General features: G+C 43.6%; 1 protein-coding gene across 1 annotated transcript; it reads right to left on the bottom strand.

Moving 5' to 3' along the window:
• Positions 1-247: 247 nt before the first annotated feature.
• Positions 248-3,844, bottom strand: LOC141631482 (uncharacterized). Its single transcript, XM_074444146.1, has 3 exons — positions 3,709-3,844; positions 3,214-3,588; positions 248-2,745 (listed from the first exon to the last, which is right to left on the bottom strand). Exons 1-3 carry the CDS (start codon positions 3,842-3,844, stop codon positions 248-250), a joined length of 3,009 nt encoding a protein of 1,002 aa, XP_074300247.1.
• Positions 3,845-18,448: the final 14,604 nt, after the last annotated feature.

Below are 18,448 nucleotides of genomic sequence, written 5' to 3'. Positions count from 1 at the left end.
TTCTTGTTATATGTCCTTGCTAGATATTGTTTATACGACGCCATACGTATGTAGGCGCTTTCTCGCAGCCCATCAACTGTATCCAGGCTCCTAGCCATTTCGAATTTCTTCTGCTCTGCCGTCTGAAAGCCATATCTGTGCGTGGGCACCAGAACTTCTGAGGGTATCACTGCCTCTGCTCCGTATACGAGGCTAAATGGAGTTTGGCCTGTTGCCATTTTCGGTGTTGTTCTGTCTGACCAGAGTATTAATGGTAGTTCATCTGCCCATTTCCCCCCAACTCTTCCAGCCGTTTTCTGAGGTTCTCCACAATTATTTTGTTGCTGGAATCGGCTTGGCCATTGGTTTCCGGAGATCTGGGGGATGACTTTCTCAGTGTTATGTTCCATCGTGCACAGAAGCCCTCGGTGTTATCTGATATGAACTGGGATCCGTTGTCGCATATGATTTCGGATGATATCCCCAATCTGCTTATGATGTTGCACTTGATAAAAGAGACCACCTGTCGTTCTTTTACCTCTGTCATTGCCTCTGCTTCAATCCACTTTGAGAAGTAATCAGTCATAACTAGCATATACACTCTGTTTCCTGGAGCCCAGGGCAGCTTACCTACTATGTCCATGCCCCACATCATGAATGGCCATGAAGAGATAATTGGATGCATTGGTTCTTCTGGCTGGTGGATTGCTGGAGCCGCTTTTTTACATGACTCACAGCGTTTGGCATGGTTTACGGCATCTGCGCGCATGGTGGGCAATAGATACCCCTGTCTTAAGATTTTGTTAGACAGACTTCGTCCTCCAGCATGGTTCCCGCATTCTCCGCCGTGCACATCCTGCAGTACTGTTTCTGCTTCCTCTTTGTTCAAGCACCTGAGGCATGGTCCTGCCAACGATTTTCTAAAGAGAATGTTATCAATCAAGTTATACCTGGAGGCTTTTATTCTGAAACTTTGTGCTTCCTTTCTATCCCCAGGAAGTGTCCCATCCCTTAGCCAATTTACGTACGGTACTCTCCAATCTGGATCCTGCTGTCTTATTGTGGAAACCAGAGTCTTGGCTCCCTGCGTACACTGCGTGTGTACTACTTCTTTCACCGGATTCTGATATGGCTCCTTCTGGATGGCTGGAGTCAATACATGGGTGATAGGTATATTTGACAGCTCTGTGGGCTGGAAAGTGGCCCCTAATGTTGCTAGGGCGTCTGCTTCTATGTTCTGATCTTGTGGCACCTGAGTTATCCTGAACGTTCTAAACTTTGACTTTTGCCCTGTGGCTATCTTCAAGTAGGCTATCATTTTTGAATCACGTGCCACATATTCGTTGTTTACATGATTTACCACAAGTAAGAAGTCACTATACACCCTCAGGTTCCTTACCTTAAGCCCTGATGCCATCGGGATCCCAAGTATAAGGGCTTCATTCTCGGCTTCGTTGTTGGTTGCCTTGAACTCACACATAATAGCCTGTACTATCAGATCACCGTTAGGTGATCGAAGGACCAAACCCACACCGGCTCCCCTTGCATTTGAGGCTCCGTCAATGTATAGGGTCCATATCTCGCTATCCTGACTCCCCATTATTGTCAGCATTCCTTCTTCTGCTTCCCCACGGGAAGTAGGGCAGAAGTTAGAGACGAAATATGCTAGGGCTTGGGATTTTATTGCTGTTCTGGGTTCGAATTGTAAGTCATACCCACTAAGATGTACTGACCATTTAGTCATTCTACCCGAAAGTTCAGGCTTCCTCATAATAGTCTTTAGCAGGTAGTTAGTTATTACGTGGATGGTGTGAGATTCAAAGTACGGCAGCAGTTTATAGGAAGCAGTAACCAAAGCCAATGCTAGTTGTTCAAAGGAAGTGTACTTGGTCTCTGCAGGAAGTAGAGACTTGCTAATATAATATACGGGATGCTGCACTCCTTCTTGTTCTTTGACCAAGACCGCACTTACAGCTGCTTCCGTGACTGAGAGGTACAGGAATAGTGGCTCCCCTTGCTCTGGCTTTGCGAGTAACGGTGGCGTGCTTAGGTAGCTTTTAAGTTCTGCGAATGCCTTTTCATGTTTCTCGGTCCATTCGAATTTCTGACTTTTCCTCAATATATCATAGAACAGCTTGCACCTCTCTGAAGCCCTTGATATGAACCTGTTTAATGCCGCCACATTCCCTGCCAGCCTTTGCACATCTTTTGGTTTCTGCGGTGACTCCAGCTGGAGTATTGCTTTTATTTGTTCCTTGCTTGCTTCAATTCTTCTCTGGGTCACCATATACCCTAGGAATTTTCCCGAGGATACTCCAAACAAACACTTGGATGGATTAAGTTTTATTTTAAACTCCCTTAATGTCTGGAAGGTGTCTGCCAAGTGCTCCATGTACATTTCTGCTTTTTTGGACTTTACCACCATGTCATCTATGTATACTTCCATGGTCTTTCCTATTTGCTGCTTTAACATCTTATTTACCAACCGTTGGTAAGTGGACCCAGCGTTCTTTAGGCCAAAGGGCATGACCTTGTAACAATATATGCCTCTTTCTGACATAAATGTCATTTTCTCTTGATCTTGTGGATGCATCTTGATCTGATTATAACCGCTCCAGGCGTCGAGGAAAGTGAGTACCTCGTGTCCCGCAGTAGCGTCCACCATTGCATCGATATGTGATAATGGAAAGGGGTCCTTGGGACAAGCTTTGTTTAAATCTGTGAAGTCGACACACACCCTCCATTTGCCGTTCTTCTTGGGCATAACTACCACATTAGAAAGCCATTCAGGGTAGCTAACTTCTCTAATTTTACCCGCTGCCAAGAGACTGTCTACTTCTTTGTTAATGACTTCGTTTCATTCTGCCGCGAATTTTCTTCTCTTCTGTTGTACTGGGGTCCAGCCTGGGTTCACACTTAGCTTATGTGAAATAACGGATGGGTCTATACCTACCATATCGTTGTGGGACCAAGCGAAGTAGTCCATGTTGGTTTTTAAAAATTGAGTCAGCTGGCTGCGCTGCTCTTCACTGCAAGTTGCCCCAATCAATACCGTCCTATCCGGGTGTTCCTCATCCAGGTGTACCTGGTCCAGTTCCTCCGAGGGAGGCTCCTTGTATTCTGTCGAGGTGCCCTGGTCCTGTAATTGCTATGAGGGGAGCTTGGTTGTAGTCTTGAGGGCTTGAGTGTAGCAGTTTATGGATTCCTCTCGATCTCCTTTTATTGTGACCGTACCCCATGGTGTTGGGAACTTGAGACACTGATGATATGTTGAGGGCACCGTCTTCATCTGATGCAGCCATGATCTTCCTAGTATAAGGTTATAGGTGGTTGGACCCTCAATGACTAGGTATCTCACTAGTTTATTAACTCCTTCAATATATGTTGGGATGGTTATCTCACCTACTGAATACGCAGTCTCACCACTGAATCCCACCAGGGGCACATATTTCTTTATCAGGTTCTCTTTATCAAAACCCATGGTTTTGAGGGTTTCAAGCATGATGAGGTTCACAGAACTCCCTGTATCCACTAATGCTTTTCGTACGGTGCAATTGCCAATGGACAGCTTTATAGTTAGGGCATCGTCGTGTTGCTCTGCGCCGCTTTCTATGTTGGTTTCGTCGAAAGTTACTGGGGGTAAATTACTCTGGCTTACTCTTTATGAAGTTTGTGGATGATTTCCTTTGCTTCTGATTGCTTTCCTCTTAGCGGCGGAATATGTTAAACCTGATAGCTCGGACCCGCCTGTTATCACGTTAATAATCTTTGTGCATAAGGGTGGAGCAGAAGGAAGCACTTGATTTGCTGCTTCTCTCCTATCCTGCTTGCCCCCACGTGATAACAGGTGGTCCAAGTTTCCCATGTGTACCTGGAACTTTACCTCCTTTCACAACCTGTAGCAGTCTTCTGTCCTGTGACCTATGTCCTGATGCGATTCGCATCTCTTGCTGTTGTCCCTGTTATCGTTGGGTCGATCCTGAGTGGGAGGCTTTGGCCACCTAAGCCTCGCAGCGCTTTCAGCAATCCTTTCATTCCTGTGTTGAATCCATACTCAGATAGCTTAGAAGGATGCTGGGAGTCGTCAACTTGCTGGGTTTTTTCTGCTATTCTGCTGATATTACGTCTGCTGTATGGCTTAGCTCGCTCGTCTTTCTTTTCTGTAAGGATCTTCCTGCCAGGTTTGTTGAAGTTTGTTATTCCCTTTCTTTCTTGTATATTTTCTTCCAATCTTAATGCTGGTGTAGCTCTCTGCTGGACTTCTTCGAATCTCTCACAAGGGTACATCGTTAATTCTTTGTAGATGTTTGACTCCTTGTCCAAGCCCTGCCTGAAGGCGTTGATGGCAGTGGACATATCGCAGCCTCGTATTGAGACTTTCTCTGCATTAAACCTGGTGATGTATTCTTTGATTGATTCACCTATTTCCTGAACGATCCTATACAGATCAATTGGCTGCTTTAGTGTTCTCCGGCTGCTGGAGAACTGTTGATTGAATTCGTTGACTAGATCGGCGAATGAAGATATGGTCCCGTTAGGCAAGCTGACGAACCATTATAGTGCTGCTCCGGTTAGGGTCGAACCAAATCCTTTACACATACATGCCTCTTTTGAGGCTCCTGTGGCAGTGGTAACCATCATTTTCTGCTTGAATTGGCTAATGTGATCGCAGGGGTCTGTGGTTCCATCGAAGAGGGTCATTGTAGGGACGCGGAATCCTTTTGGTAAGGCCACCGTAGCTATATCATCAGTAAACGGCGAGTCAGCGTAGCTTTCTGGCGCAGCCATCTCCATAGGCAGCGGCATTCCTGGGACCCTCCGGAGGAGACTTCACAGTTCCTGGTATTGCTGTTCTATGTATGTCTCTCTTCCGGCGGGTCGCAGATGCTCTTGTGACTGATGTTCGGCTCCTCGTATGAAGTTCTGCTGTCCCAAGACTGCTAGTTGGCACATCTGTGATGCTGCTGCAGCCGGGCCGCTTTCCTAGGTATACTCGACTTGATTTGTAACTGGGGCCCTAATCATCGGGACCGCAGCTGCTGCTCTGCTCCGCTGGCGTCCCTCTGCATCTGACACGCGTGTTGGTTCTTGATGGGTTGGCTCCTCATCTGGTGTTAATGCCTCCAGTCCTGTTGGGATTAAGCCTCCTCTTGACTGTGGTGTTGCGTTCAAGACTAGCCTAAGTGCCACTTCGCATGGCAACACCCGCGTCTGCCTTCGGTCCCCACTTTCTCCTGGTGGCCTCCTGGATCTGTCTTCCTGCATGCAAGGGGCCGAATTAGCGGCATGGCTCCTTAACTCGTTGATCTGTGCTCGGAGGAGATTGTTGTACTCTTCCATCTGGGATCTCATGCTTCTATTCTCGTTCTGCATTTTCCGGATTGTCCTTGCTAATGTGTCCAATCCACTTATCATGATGCTGGTGGGACTCGGAGGAGCCTGAGCCTGTTGCCTAGATTGTGCTCCCCTTTTAGGCTGTGTGACTCCTTGTCGTCCCTGGACGACTCCTGAATCTCTAGTCTATATTCTCTCCGAAGATGGGCTTGCTGATACCTGGGAACTTTGGCTTTGCTTAACTGCTGGTATTTGGGCAGCAATGGTGGTCTGAATCGAGGTTGTGCGTGCTGTTGTTGCCGAGGAGATGGGACCTGGGTTGCTGCCGAGAGGGGCGGTACCCGCGTTGCTGGGGCACCGCTGGTGCTACCTAGGTTGGTTTCCCTGTGCCCGGACATGTTATGCTTGCTGTGTATACTGACTAACAAAGATGACCACTATGCCCCACGGTGGGCGCCAAACTGCTTTGGTAAGTTTCTACCAATTTAGGGTTAAAGTAGTCTTAACGTTAGGACTGAATTGCGATTTGATTGTTTGTTGTATGCTAATCTGAATGTGCGATGTAAGTAAAGAACACAAGCAATTTTGGTGACGCGGAAAACACGATGTGGGAAACAACCGCGGTGGGAGACGGAATCCCACCAATATTTTCACTATAATTCGGGAGGAAATACAGTTCGTGCGTTCGCTATGAATGCTAGGGTATATTTCTTGTATTTTCCGATGATCCTTCTTCTTTGCGTTGAGGCTCTTTATATAGGGATAGCTCGGCTACCTAGGGTTTCTTGCTTTCTTTCCAAGTTATTCCTAATTTGACACCGAATAGGACTTTCCTTCCCTGGATATGGTAAGTGGTAGGACTCTCATATGCTTCTTCCATGCGGATCAAAGCCCACGTCCTGCGCTGCTCGCTAATGCTGTCACCCTGGCTTCCTGATGTCCTGCGTCCCACACTGCTTCCAGACCTGCTGCCCCAGACCAGCCCATATCCAGATTTTGGCCTAATAAAGACCGATACAAAAAACGGGTAGAAGTGACGTTACAGTCCATCAAATGCATAAAACGAGTGCGATGAAGCGGGTTAATAAAGCGTACCTGTCGAAACTCAGGTAGAGAATCCAGAGAAGTGTCAGCGGCGTACCCGGTAGCGGTACGTACGTTAGCAGCTCTAAAACTCGTGCCCCTTCCCCCCCGCGAACCTGAAGCAGCTGTGGCAGCAAGAGCGGTGGAGGCGAGCCCGGGAGTAGTGGAACAACCGGTCTCGGTACGAGGGGGAAGGACGTGATAGTCACAACTGGTGTCGACAGAGCAGAGATTGACTCCGGGGTAGGGACAGTAGCAGTGGTGGCAGTAGTAGTAGTAGGGACAATGGTGGTGACTGGTGCAGCAGTGGTAGAGACGGTGGTGGCAGCAGGGACCACCGTCGCAGAAACAGATGAAACAGTAGCACTAGTAGAAGCAGAAACCGTACTACTATCCATCCTAACAATCACATGACAAGTTCTATAATCAAAAGGTAAGCAATTAACACAATCGATTTTTTTCCCCAATTCGAAAATTTCAAACCCTAATTTCGAATTTGAAGCACAAGAACATAATTAAACGTGAAAGATTAGGGGAAATACCTTACTTGTGATGATTACCCAACATTGGAAAAAATTAAAATCAATAGAAAACGCACAAATCAATCAAAAAATTTTGATTTTTTCGAACCCTAAGACCCGCAAAAATCATCAATTAAAATGAAATTTGATGGGGCAAATGAGGGGGACTGATTTAATTGATTATAGGGGAACAATTTGGGTAATTAATTTGGTAATTAAGGGAAGTAAAAATGGTGGATTTGGGTGATCAATGGGGTTTATCGTAAATGAGGGAAGAACAAAGTAGATGAAACGAAAATAGAATATGGAGGAAGATACTCCCTCGTGCTATAATCAGCAAAAGTTGCTCGATCGAGTGATTTGAAACCAGTCGATCGAGAGATGTCCTCGTCATTCTGCTCAATCGAGAGCTTTGGAAGTGCTCGATCGAATTCTCCCTCCTTTTCCTTGAATTATACTCGATCGAGATCATTGAGTTATTCGATCGAGGACTTTAGCTCTTCATTTTGCTCGATCGAGTACAAGACAACACGATCAAAAACCCCTGAAAATTGACAATTCCATAGAGTACATGGAATAACTAGATCGAGTGATTTACCTGGGCAATTTGCTCGATCGAACATAAGAAGAATTCGATCGAGGACTTTCCTTTGGCACATATCCCAATGGTCAAAGAACTTCCCCAAACCTGCATAAAAACACAGACAATACTTCCCGAAAATACCAATTTCACAGCAGCAGTTTATATTCGGTCTTACGCTAATAAATCTAACTAATCTAAGCTAATGTCTAAAAGCAATTAAAGTGTCTAACAAAATCCAAATTACAAAAGTTTTTACAAACGGGATAGCGTCCCGTTTCATCTTCGAAAACACTTCAACAGCCCAAAAGAGGGCTTCGGACTGGAGGAGGTCCCTACCGCATCGCGGACCGTCCTTTTTGAACTCCATGAACATGAACTGATTGACGAAGAGTAATCCCCATCCACATACACTTTCACTTTCTTCTTTCCTTTGTCCCGCTTTCTCTTTTCATGGCTTGTATCTTTGGCATCTTCTTTAACCGTGAGCTTAAATTTCACTGTACTTGTATCACCGAGATCTCCAATGTCCACTCCACCCATATTTGTGACAACAAAAACGACAGAATGATACTCCATATTGCTCTCAGTCTGAGGCGGAGGTTTTAAAATTGCAGCACATGATTCAACATTATGAATTGGAGGTTCCGTGTCAGGGTCTATAAAGGGCAAAGCATTGCAGGGCTGAACTTGCATAGGAGCCTTACGAACATTGGACTGATAGAAAATAAGCTATGTTGGAGCCGGTGTCCTCCAGTTAGTGCGGATAACGTTATTGCACGTACACTTGTACGGACACGTGAGAGTTTGTTGGGGCTGGTGTCCTCCACAGTTAGTGCAATGACATATAAATCTCTAAAAGGATCAAAGGGTATACTTTTGTATTATTATCAGTTGGTCCACGTTTATCAATAACGGTTGGCTTGCTACATAAGTTTGACGTTATTGTCATACTGATGGCGGTGATCAACTAGTCCCTAAAAGTCACACCTATAGGATACGTTTGAGAGATGTGACGGTATCAAAATACAGTCATGTTGATGCCTAATATGACTAAGCGGTTAGTCGGAGTTATTGACTAATAATTAGTCAAACGCGATGTTGAGATAATTATTTAATACGGATTAAATAATAATGGCTAAGGTGAATTAAGCGATTAATTCGTAAATTGAATATAAACGATTATATTTAATTAATGTATATTGAATTAATTAATTATACAATATTGTCATTGTCGGACAAGTATTAATATATTGACTGAGTCATGTTACTAGTTGATATTTTAATATCCGATGACGGATGACGATTTATAATTAAAACCCGTCATATACATTTTAGCGATTCGAGTCGGACCACGAGTTAAATAAGGAGAAAGTGGAAAGCCCACTCCTTCCTCTTGGAAACTCACGGCCGAACCAAAGAAGAACAAAAGGAGAGTCTTTCTCTCCTTTTGCCCTAAGCATTTTCATTTGCACAAAAATTAGGTTTTTGGAGCATTTCTCTCTGAAAACCTAGATCTCACATCAGAAAAACTCACAAAAACTCTCTCAATATTGCAAGGCAATTAGAGAGTAATTTCTAGCACGAGGGGCATAGTCTCAGACGGTCTTGGGTGCAACGATTAGGAGGAAATCTATATTGATTTCTGTTCTTAGGCCGAATTCACAAAGGACCCGAGGTTGATTTTATTCTCTTATCGTTTTCTCTTGTTTTTCGTTTATGACAATTATTCACATGTTAAATTTGTGTTATAATCCTTAATTTTAAGGGAATTTTACGGATATTTCCCTACAAGTGGTATCAGAGCGAGGCCACGTAAATTTTTCATTGTGATTTTCATTAAACGATTTGAATCGATAATTTTTTTTGCATAGAAAACCGTGCGGCCGAAAATTTTTTTCTCGGCTGTTTTCTGTTTTTTTTCTTCATTGAAAACCGTGACATGTATATACACAGCTGATCTGTTTTGTTTTTCGATTTGTTCTTTGCATATTGTTATTTTAAACGATAATTATAGCAATATGTTAAGGTCTTTTCAATTTGTAGATACCCGTATCCGTCAATATTGGAATTTATAGAGAACCCGACAAACACCCGATGATGATATGACAGATGTATTTATTAGTTGTCATTGTCATTATTTGGGTTCGTTTTACGATGTAGAATGAGCGTTCTCGACGAAGTATTTTATTAATTTAAATGATATTTAAATTAAAGTTTTTAAGATGAATTCATTTTACTTTATTTTGAATTTATTTTCTCAAGTTTATTTTATTGAAAATAAAATTAATATTTGATTTGAAAAATCACTTTATGAGTGTATTTGATTTGAAAAATCATTTATTTTAGTGTGTTATTTGATTTGAAAAATCGATTTCGAAAGTTGAAAACTCGTTTTAATCACACGATTTGTGAGCTCGTTTTATGCTTGATTTGGGCTCGATTTTCGACGCACTTTCGACCCAACTTCCTCTCCCATAACCCGCGTTCGATTCTTAGCCAAAGCCTACCCCAAACCCTTTGTTTAACCCACCCAAATCTCGTTCCAAACATCCCCCCAACACAGCCCAATTCCTTCCTTTACCCGTGTTTGTATAGCCCATCGAAAGCCCTTCTAAACCGACTCAAACTTGGTCCAAACCCGCAACCCATCACCACCAACCCGTGCTCCACATTACCCACAACAACCCAGCACCTAGACCACCTCGAAACACTTCCACAAGTCCATCCAAAACAGGCCCCAAAACGAAACAGCCCACGACCCCCCTGTTTTCGTTCAGCTCAAACCCGAGTCCAAAACCCGCTCCAAACACCACTTAAACCCGTGCCCATTAACCCTAATCCACACCCTAGTATCCTACCCATATTACCCTAGCTTAACCACCAAGAAACACCCCTCCAAAACCCTACACGAGCTCACAATAGCTGCTGGACAGAAAGAGCAGTAAACAGAGGAGCCCGACTGCTTGTTGCTCTCTTTTACCCTACTTTAACTCCCTATAAATACCTCCCCTCTGCCATACTTTCATTCCTCTAAGTTCTCCACACATACTACCGTCACTTACAAGCTTTAAACTCCAGAAACATGAAGGAAATGTAGATCTATATACATACTAACATACTCATATATGTTAAAAATTAATTTGTCATAAAATTAAATATGGATTTTATGCATGCAAACAAATGATAAAAATAGAGGAGAAATCATGTTCTTACATTGGTGATTTCGGTTTTATGGGCACAAAAGAAATCTCCTTTTCTTTTGTTCTTGTGCTTTCCTATGATGCAAGAACCAAGATCCAAGTGTAGGATCTCTCCTTAGGATTAATTCCCAAAGCTTACCCTCAATAAAATTAATATTATAGAAGCTAGTACAATATTAATTTGAAGAAAATTGAACCAAAATATTATGTAACACTATAAATATTTCGGTTTTTGTAGAGAGAATAAGGAGAGAGTTATTTTTCTCTCTAGAATTATATTTTGGATGAGTAGTTGAATGAATGAATAATCTAAAATATTTTGTATATTATTAGGTAAAATAATCAAAAACCATGATGGTTTTTGTCTTCTCAAAACCGGGTGGAAGGGGGGCTTTTAGGGGAGCCAATGCATGCAATTGTTGTTCTTTACAATACATAATAGGCTGGCATGGCTAAATAATAGGTAATCATTGTGTTTATTAATAAATTAAACAACACAATATTAGTCTAAAACCCCTCCCTTATTTCGGCACAATTATAATATGGAGTCCATATTATTTTTGTCAATTTGTCAATATGTAACATATCATATGTCACATAAATTTGTTATGTATTTTTAACATATTAAAAATCAACGTATTGATAAAAATACGTCATATACAATGTAATACTCCGTATTTATAAGTCTTGGGGTACTCTATCGAGTAGGCCTTACTCTGTCGAGTAAGGGTAAGTGGCGTTTTAGAAAAGTTTCTGACCTGTTGGGTACTCGATCGAGTAGCTGGGGCACTCGATCGAGTAAGGGGGTAGTCGATCGAGTACCTTGGGTACTCGATCGAGTGTCGAGGTTTTTACGGGGAGTTTTCTCGGGTTTTGTTAATTATGCGATTAAGGTATTTAAGCTTCAGTCATTGTCGTTATTCTAAATCACTTTTACAAAACCTAAATTATTGTTTAAGAGAGAAAGCAAACAAGTTCATCTTCTTAATCGCATTCTTAGCAATTCCGGAGTTGGACGGTCGGAGTTCTTGTCGTTGATTATACCGTTGAGTTCCTTGCGTCGAGGGTAAGATCTATGTACCCTTTTTATTGTCTTTCCTTTGATTTGGTGAAACCCTAATTTAGAGATTGGGGGTTTTATGTGTAGTATTTGATTTGGTAGCCTCTATGTGTTGTATGATAGGAGGAGGGTTCATAGAAGAGGCTTTTTGACTCAGCGGCAAAGAGAGACCGTCGATTGTGTGCATACCGGGTAGGATTTCCTACTCAAGTATTAGTCCCATAATGGGATATTGGTTGATGTATTGTATTTGGTTGTTTGATATAATAATTGTACTGTAATTGTGGTTGTGATCGTTGTTGATGGTTCGCGAGGCGTGGCCTCGGCTGAGTGGGGTCACTTGCGGGAGTGGCTTTACGCCCTAGTTTCGCCTTATACGTGGAACCCGCCACAGAAGGGATGTGCACATTAATGGACGGGGTTATCGCTCACTATGTGGAGCGGGGATTTGGTGGGTACGGTGCGGTCCCCCCTGGCGTGGTGGTCCGGTGGACGGTCGATATTGAGATGATGGGAATTGGTTGGTTGTGTGTGTGTGTGTGTGACAGTTAAGTTGTCTGTTTATCTTATCATTGTTGTTTATATTGATTGTGTGATTAGTCTCGACCCGGTGTTGTTTTGTAAACCGCGGTGATCCATTAAAGGGATGGTGAGCAGATATTGAGCGGTATTGAGATGAGTATCTTGGGATATTTTGGGATGCCACGACATGATGATAGGAGTCTTCCATTTGTGTAGCTTATTAGTTATTTACATTTCAGTTATAACAGTCAGTTTGAGAACATGTATCGTACTTTTGGTTTGGTTTTGAGGATTGTAACTATTCGCTAATTATTTATAATAAACGTTGTTTCTTCATTGTTGTTTGATTATCATTGCCTCGGGTAACCGAGATGGTAATGTGTTCATACCTGAATGGTCCTGGTAAGGCACTTGGAGTATGGGGGTGTTACAAATGGTATCAGAGAGATGATCCTGAAACCTGTAACCAATGAACCTAATGAACATAGGGAGTCAATTAAAATGAACCCGGGGTAAAAGTTGTAGGAGCTAATGCAAAGGCTTGGGGGACGTCCTAAAGTCGCGGGGTCGCCCTACAACTTTGAACTGGTCACGTGGGGGGAGTGTTTGTCGAGTCGTATGTGCGTTTGGTTAACTTGTGTAATAATGTTATGAAATGTGTTAATTGTTGGATGTTCGAAGTTGAAGGTTGAGAATGTTGAAGGTTAATGAAATATGTGGAAACTGTTGATGGAATGATAGCATGTTGAATGTTTTACAACGTGGCATTTAATAACATGATGGAATGATCTCGTAGATAGTAGAAAAGATGCGTAGCATGTTTATTATGATATAATGTGGTTTATAAAGTTTAGCATGTTAGCATATGACGTAACATGCGGGTAGCTTTTATGAATTGGCATGACTCGATCGAGTGGGACTGACTCGATCGGGTGGGTTTTTGATGGTTTTGAGTCCAGAATCGTGTTTTTGGGTACTCGATCGAGTAACTAGGGGTACTCGATCGAGTAGGGGGTCACTCGATCAAGTAGCCTAGCTACTCGGTCGAGTAGGTAAGAGATCAGAAGGTCTGTTAGGGGTCTGATGTTTGGGTACTCGATCGAGTATGTTGGGCACTCGATCGAGTAGCCGTTACTCGATCGAGTGTGTGTGGGAACTCGATCGAGTAGGTCTGGTTGCGTGTTTTCGTGTTTTGAAGTTTAGTACGTGTGTTCATATCTACCCTTTCTTATATATGTATAGTTTCAAGATGCCGCCCAAGAAAGCGCTTTGTATGCGAGAGAGCCGAGCTTATGACCATGGATGACATCGTTAAGATGTTAGAGCACCAGGATGCTCTTAGTGAGACCCTAAAGAAAGTGAATGAGGATAAGAATAAGGATAAGGAGAAGGAGGTTGACCATTCTAAAATCAGCCTCTACATTGCGAGGTTTAACCCGAAAGAGTACAAGGGAGTTGGGGAGCCTAATCTTCTTGATAGTTGGCTGAGAGAGATGGAGAACATATTAGACTTGGTTCATTGTCCTGATGAGATGAGGTGGAACAGCTGCGTTCTATACGAGGGAGGCGGGTGGCAAGTGGTGGGATTCGGTGAAAGTGAGTGCTAAGGAGATATATACAAACCAAGGCTTACCTGCTATACCTTGGGAGGAGTTTCGTAGGGTTGTGAGGAAGGAGTTTGTGCGGAACATGTGAGGAGTAAGTTGAGAGAAGAGTTTGATGGTTTTAAGATGACCATTTGAGATGTACGTGGTGAGTACTACAAATTTGTTCAATGAGAAGTCTAGGTATCTTTGAGGATATGGGTTTGAGTGAGGAGAATCGGCATTGAGGTTTGAGAGGGGTTGACCCCTAAGATTATGGATAAGTTACCCGTGGGAGTCCTTGCGATGTTAAGGAAGCTTATGAGAGGGGCCGGGAGGGCTGAGAGGTTGGTGGAGATGGCTCGGGAGAGGTTAGGTGGTGAGAAGAGGAAGTCTGAGAGCGAGGGTGGTGGCCAATCGAATCACAAGAAAGGCAACCACAATCCGTCTAAGGGATTTTCTTTCGGGTCCAGGTTGATCTTTGGGGCTTCCTTTGGGCGTGGTCGTGGAAGTGTGAGTAATATTTGGGAGTGACTGCTATAGTTGTGGTGATGTAGGCCACAAGAGACATGAGTGCACAAGTGCACCGGGATCTTTCCAGAGACTGCGCGTGAGCTTCGCGAGCAAATGGACCGGGCTGGATCATGGCCAAACCGGGAAGTCGAGTTTGCAGTGGAGGCAACCGCAACGGCGGTAATTCTTATCGAAACCACCAACGAACAAACACAACAATCAAGGGTCGGGTGCTAAGCCGACCACCTCAACCAAGATCTTGTCCGGGAGGTGGGCGGAAGACCGATGTGGCAAGTTATTCATGATGGAGAAGAAAGCGGTGAGGAAGATGCGCACGTTATCACCGGTACATTCCTTGTTAATGGTATTCCTACCTTTGTTTTGTTTGATTCGGGGGCTTCTCGGTCGTTTGTGTCTTCGAGTCATGTTAAACAGTTGGGTTTGAGAGTATATGAGTCTGTTAGTGAGCAAGTTTTCATACCTTCGGGTGAGTCATTTCATGTGGGAGATTGTTTAGAGATGTATCTATGATAGTTGGGCAAGTTGATTTCCTGTAAACTTGCTTTGGAGTTTCCTTTTAACGGTTTTGAGATGATAGTCGGGATGGATTGGTTAGGAAAGTATAAAGCTAAGATAGATTGTCATCAAAAGAAAGTGTCTTTAAGAGGTCCTAAGGGTGTTAGTGTGTCTTATCGTGGGTTTCTAGTCAAACCCAAAGTTAAGTTGATTCTTTGTCACCTTGAAGTCTTATCGAGGAAGGGATGTCCTTTTCTCTTGTGCCATGTGAAAGATGACCGGATAGAGAGTCCGACGATTGATGAGATACCGGTGGTGGGAGAGTTTGCGAGATGTTTTTCGGAAGCGATTCGGGGTTGCCACCAAAGAGGGAGATAGATTTCACCGTTGAGTTGAAGCCGGGGACGGGGCCAATCTCTAAGGCACCATACCGTATGGGTCCTAAGGAGATGGAGGAGCTTAGGAAGCGATTGGATGATCGATAGAGAAGGGATACATTAGACCAAGTGTATCGCCGTGGGGAGCACCAGTTCTTTTCGTGAAGAAGAAAGATGGGAGTTTGAGGTTATGCATAGATTAGGGGAGGCTGAGCGAGTGACGATAAAGAACAAGTATCCTTTGCCAAGGATAGATGACCTGTTTGATCAGTTGAGTGGTGCATCAGTCTTTTCCAAGATTGATTTGAGGTCGGGGTACCATCAGGTGAAGATTAGAGAGGTGGACATACCAAAGACAGCTTTCACGTCGAGGTATGGCCATTATGAGTATGTGGTGATGCCGTTTGGGTTGTCTAATGCGCCGGTAGTGTTTATGGATTTGATGAATAGAATCTTCAGACAGTTCTTGGACCAGTTTGTAGTGGTGTTTATCGATGATATCTTAGTCTACTCTAAGACTAAGGAGGAGCATGAGGAGCATCTGAGGATCGTGTTGCAGACTTTGAGGGATCATGAGTTGTATGCTAAGCTGTCCAAGTGTGAGTTCTGGTTAGAGAAAGTTGCTTTTCTGGGGCATGTGATCTCTAAAGATGGGGTAGCTGTGGATCCGGCGAAGATTGAGGCAGTGACAAAGTGGGAGGCACCGAAGAATGTTGCCGAGGTTAGGAGTTTCTTGGGTTTAGCTGGATACTACAGACGGTTCGTGAAGGATTTCTCCAAGATAGCTAGACCTATGACAGCGTTGATGAGGAAAGAGAACAGGTTTCGTTGGGATGAGAGTTGTGAGACGGCGTTCCAAACATTAAAGGAGCGTTTGACCACGGCTCTAGTCTTAGCATTACTGAAGGGACCGAGAACTTTGAGGTTTATACGGATGCCTCAAAGAATGGGCTGGGATGTGTGTTGATGCAGAATGGTAAAGTGATTGCCTATGCTTCTAGGCAATTGAAGCCTTATGAGGAGAACTACCCTACGATGATCCGGAGTTGGGTGCAGTGGTGTTTGCTCTCAAGATTTGGAGACATTACCTTTATGGAGCAATCTTTAAGGTATTTTCTGATCACAAGAGTCTCAAGTACATCTTCACGTAGAAGGAGTTGAACATGAGACAGAGGAGGTGGATGGAGCTGATTGGCGATTATGACATGGAAATCATCTACCATGAAGGGAAGGCCAATGTTGTTCTTTGATGCTTTGAGTAGGAAGAGTGTACATTCTTTGTGTACAGCTCTATCCTTGATGAGGTGAGGATGAGGTAGTGAGTTTTGGGATACATATGATGCGAAAGGAGATGCCATGGGTGATATGACAAGTACATCTTGAGTTTTATGACGATATTCGAGGTAAGCAGGCTTTGGATCCTAAGATAGTGGAGTGGAGAGTGGAGTAGAAAGGAAAGTGTCCCGGTTTTCTATTCATACGAGATGGTAGTTTGAGGTTTGATGGTAGGTGGTGTGTTCCTCATGATGAGGAGTTGAAAAAGACTATCATGACAGAGGCACATTGCACACCATATTCAGTTCATCCAGGTGGAGACAAGCTATACAAGGATTTGAAGAAAACGTTTTGGTGGCCTGGGATGAAGAAAGAGACAGCTGAGTTTGTATCCCGTTGTTTGACATGCCAGAGAGTTAAAGGGGAACAGCGACGACCACAAGGTAAGATTCAGTCTTTAGAGGTACCTGAGTGGAAGTGGGAATCCATTTCCATGGATTTCATTGTGGGTTTGCCAAAGAGTCAGCAAGGTAACAACATGATTTGGGTGATAGTGGATCGTCTGACCAAGTCAGTTCACTCTGTTCCAATGAAAGATACATGGACTAAGGCACAATTCGCTATGGTCTATCGAAAGAACGTGCTTAAGTTACATGGAGTCCCTAAGGACATAGTGTCTGACAGAGATGCGAGGTTTATATCGAGGTTTTGGAAGGAGTTGCAGGAATCGTTGGGAACAACTTTGAAGATGAGTACAGCATTTTATCCTGCGACAGACGGGCAGACTGAGAGAACAATCAAGACTCTTGAGGATATGTTGCGAGCTTGTGTGATGGATTTTGGTGGTAGCTGGGAGCAGAGGTTGGACTTGATAGAATTTTCTTACAATAACAGCTCTCACACCAGTATAGGTATGGCATCGTTTGAGGCTTTGTATGGGAGGAGATGTAGGAGTCCAATCTGTTGGGACGATAGTGCTGAGGCAGTGGTTTTAGGACCAGAGATGGTGCATGAGATGGTGGAACAGATTAAGATGATCAGGGAACGGATGAGAGCAGCTCAGGATCGACAAAAGAGTTACGCAGATCTACATTGCCGGGACATAGAGTTTCAAGTTGGGGACAAGGTTCTTGTGAAAGTGTCTCCTATGCGTGGGGTTATGAGATTTGGGAAGAAAGGCAAGCTAAGTCAGAAGTTTATAGGGCCTTATGAGATCTTAGAGCGAGTTGGGGAAGTTGCTTATCGTCTGGCTTTACCAGCTGCATTAGAGAGAGTGCATAATGTGTTTCACGTATCGCAACTGCGGAAGTATGTGAGTGACCCGTCACATGTGTTAGAGGCAGAGAGCTTAGAGCTAGATGAGTCTTTATCATACCTTGAGGTGCCGAAGCAGATTCTAGCCCGAAAGGTTAGAAAGACTAGAAGTGGTGAGACAGTTTTTCTTAAGATCCTTTGGTCTAACCACGAGACCGAGGAAGCTACATGGGACCCAGAGGAAGCTATGAAAGAGCGTTACCCTTTCCTTTTCGATCAGGTATGTATGGTTACGGGGACGTAACCTTGTTTCTTTTAGGGGGGTAGGAGATGATCGCGAATAGTTTTAAGAGTCTTATACCCCTTTTATATGTTGTGTCGGTATGTTTGTCGGGACAAGTTGGGTTAGTATCAAGTTTTATGTTGAATTTTGTTTGATGGTTGAGTCGGGAATGTTATGGGAGTACCTTTATTTAGTAGTGGTTTGAACTTCGGGGACGAAGTTCCTTTTAAGGAGGGAAGACTGTAATACTCCGTATTTATAAGTCTTGGGGTACTCTATCGAGTAGGTCTTACTCTGTCGAGTAAGGGTAAGTGGCATTTTAGAAAAGTTTCTGACCTGTTGGGTACTCGATCGAGTAGCTGGGG

Source organism: Silene latifolia, chromosome Y (genome assembly GCF_048544455.1).
Source record: "Silene latifolia isolate original U9 population chromosome Y, ASM4854445v1, whole genome shotgun sequence".
NCBI classification, from domain to species: Eukaryota; Viridiplantae; Streptophyta; class Magnoliopsida; order Caryophyllales; family Caryophyllaceae; genus Silene; species Silene latifolia.
This window is presented reverse-complemented; position numbering and strand designations above follow the sequence as displayed.

Coding starts and splice junctions, on each gene's coding strand:
- LOC141631482 (XM_074444146.1), bottom strand. CDS start 3,844: ATGGGAAACTTGGACCACCTGTTATCACGTGGGGGCAAGCAGGATAGG. Junction 3,589..3,708: donor AGGCGGGTCCGAGCTATCAG/GTTTAACATATT, acceptor AAACCAACATAG/AAAGCGGCGCAGAGCAACAC. Junction 2,746..3,213: donor CAAGTTCCCAACACCATGGG/GTACGGTCACAA, acceptor CTAATGTGGTAG/TTATGCCCAAGAAGAACGGC.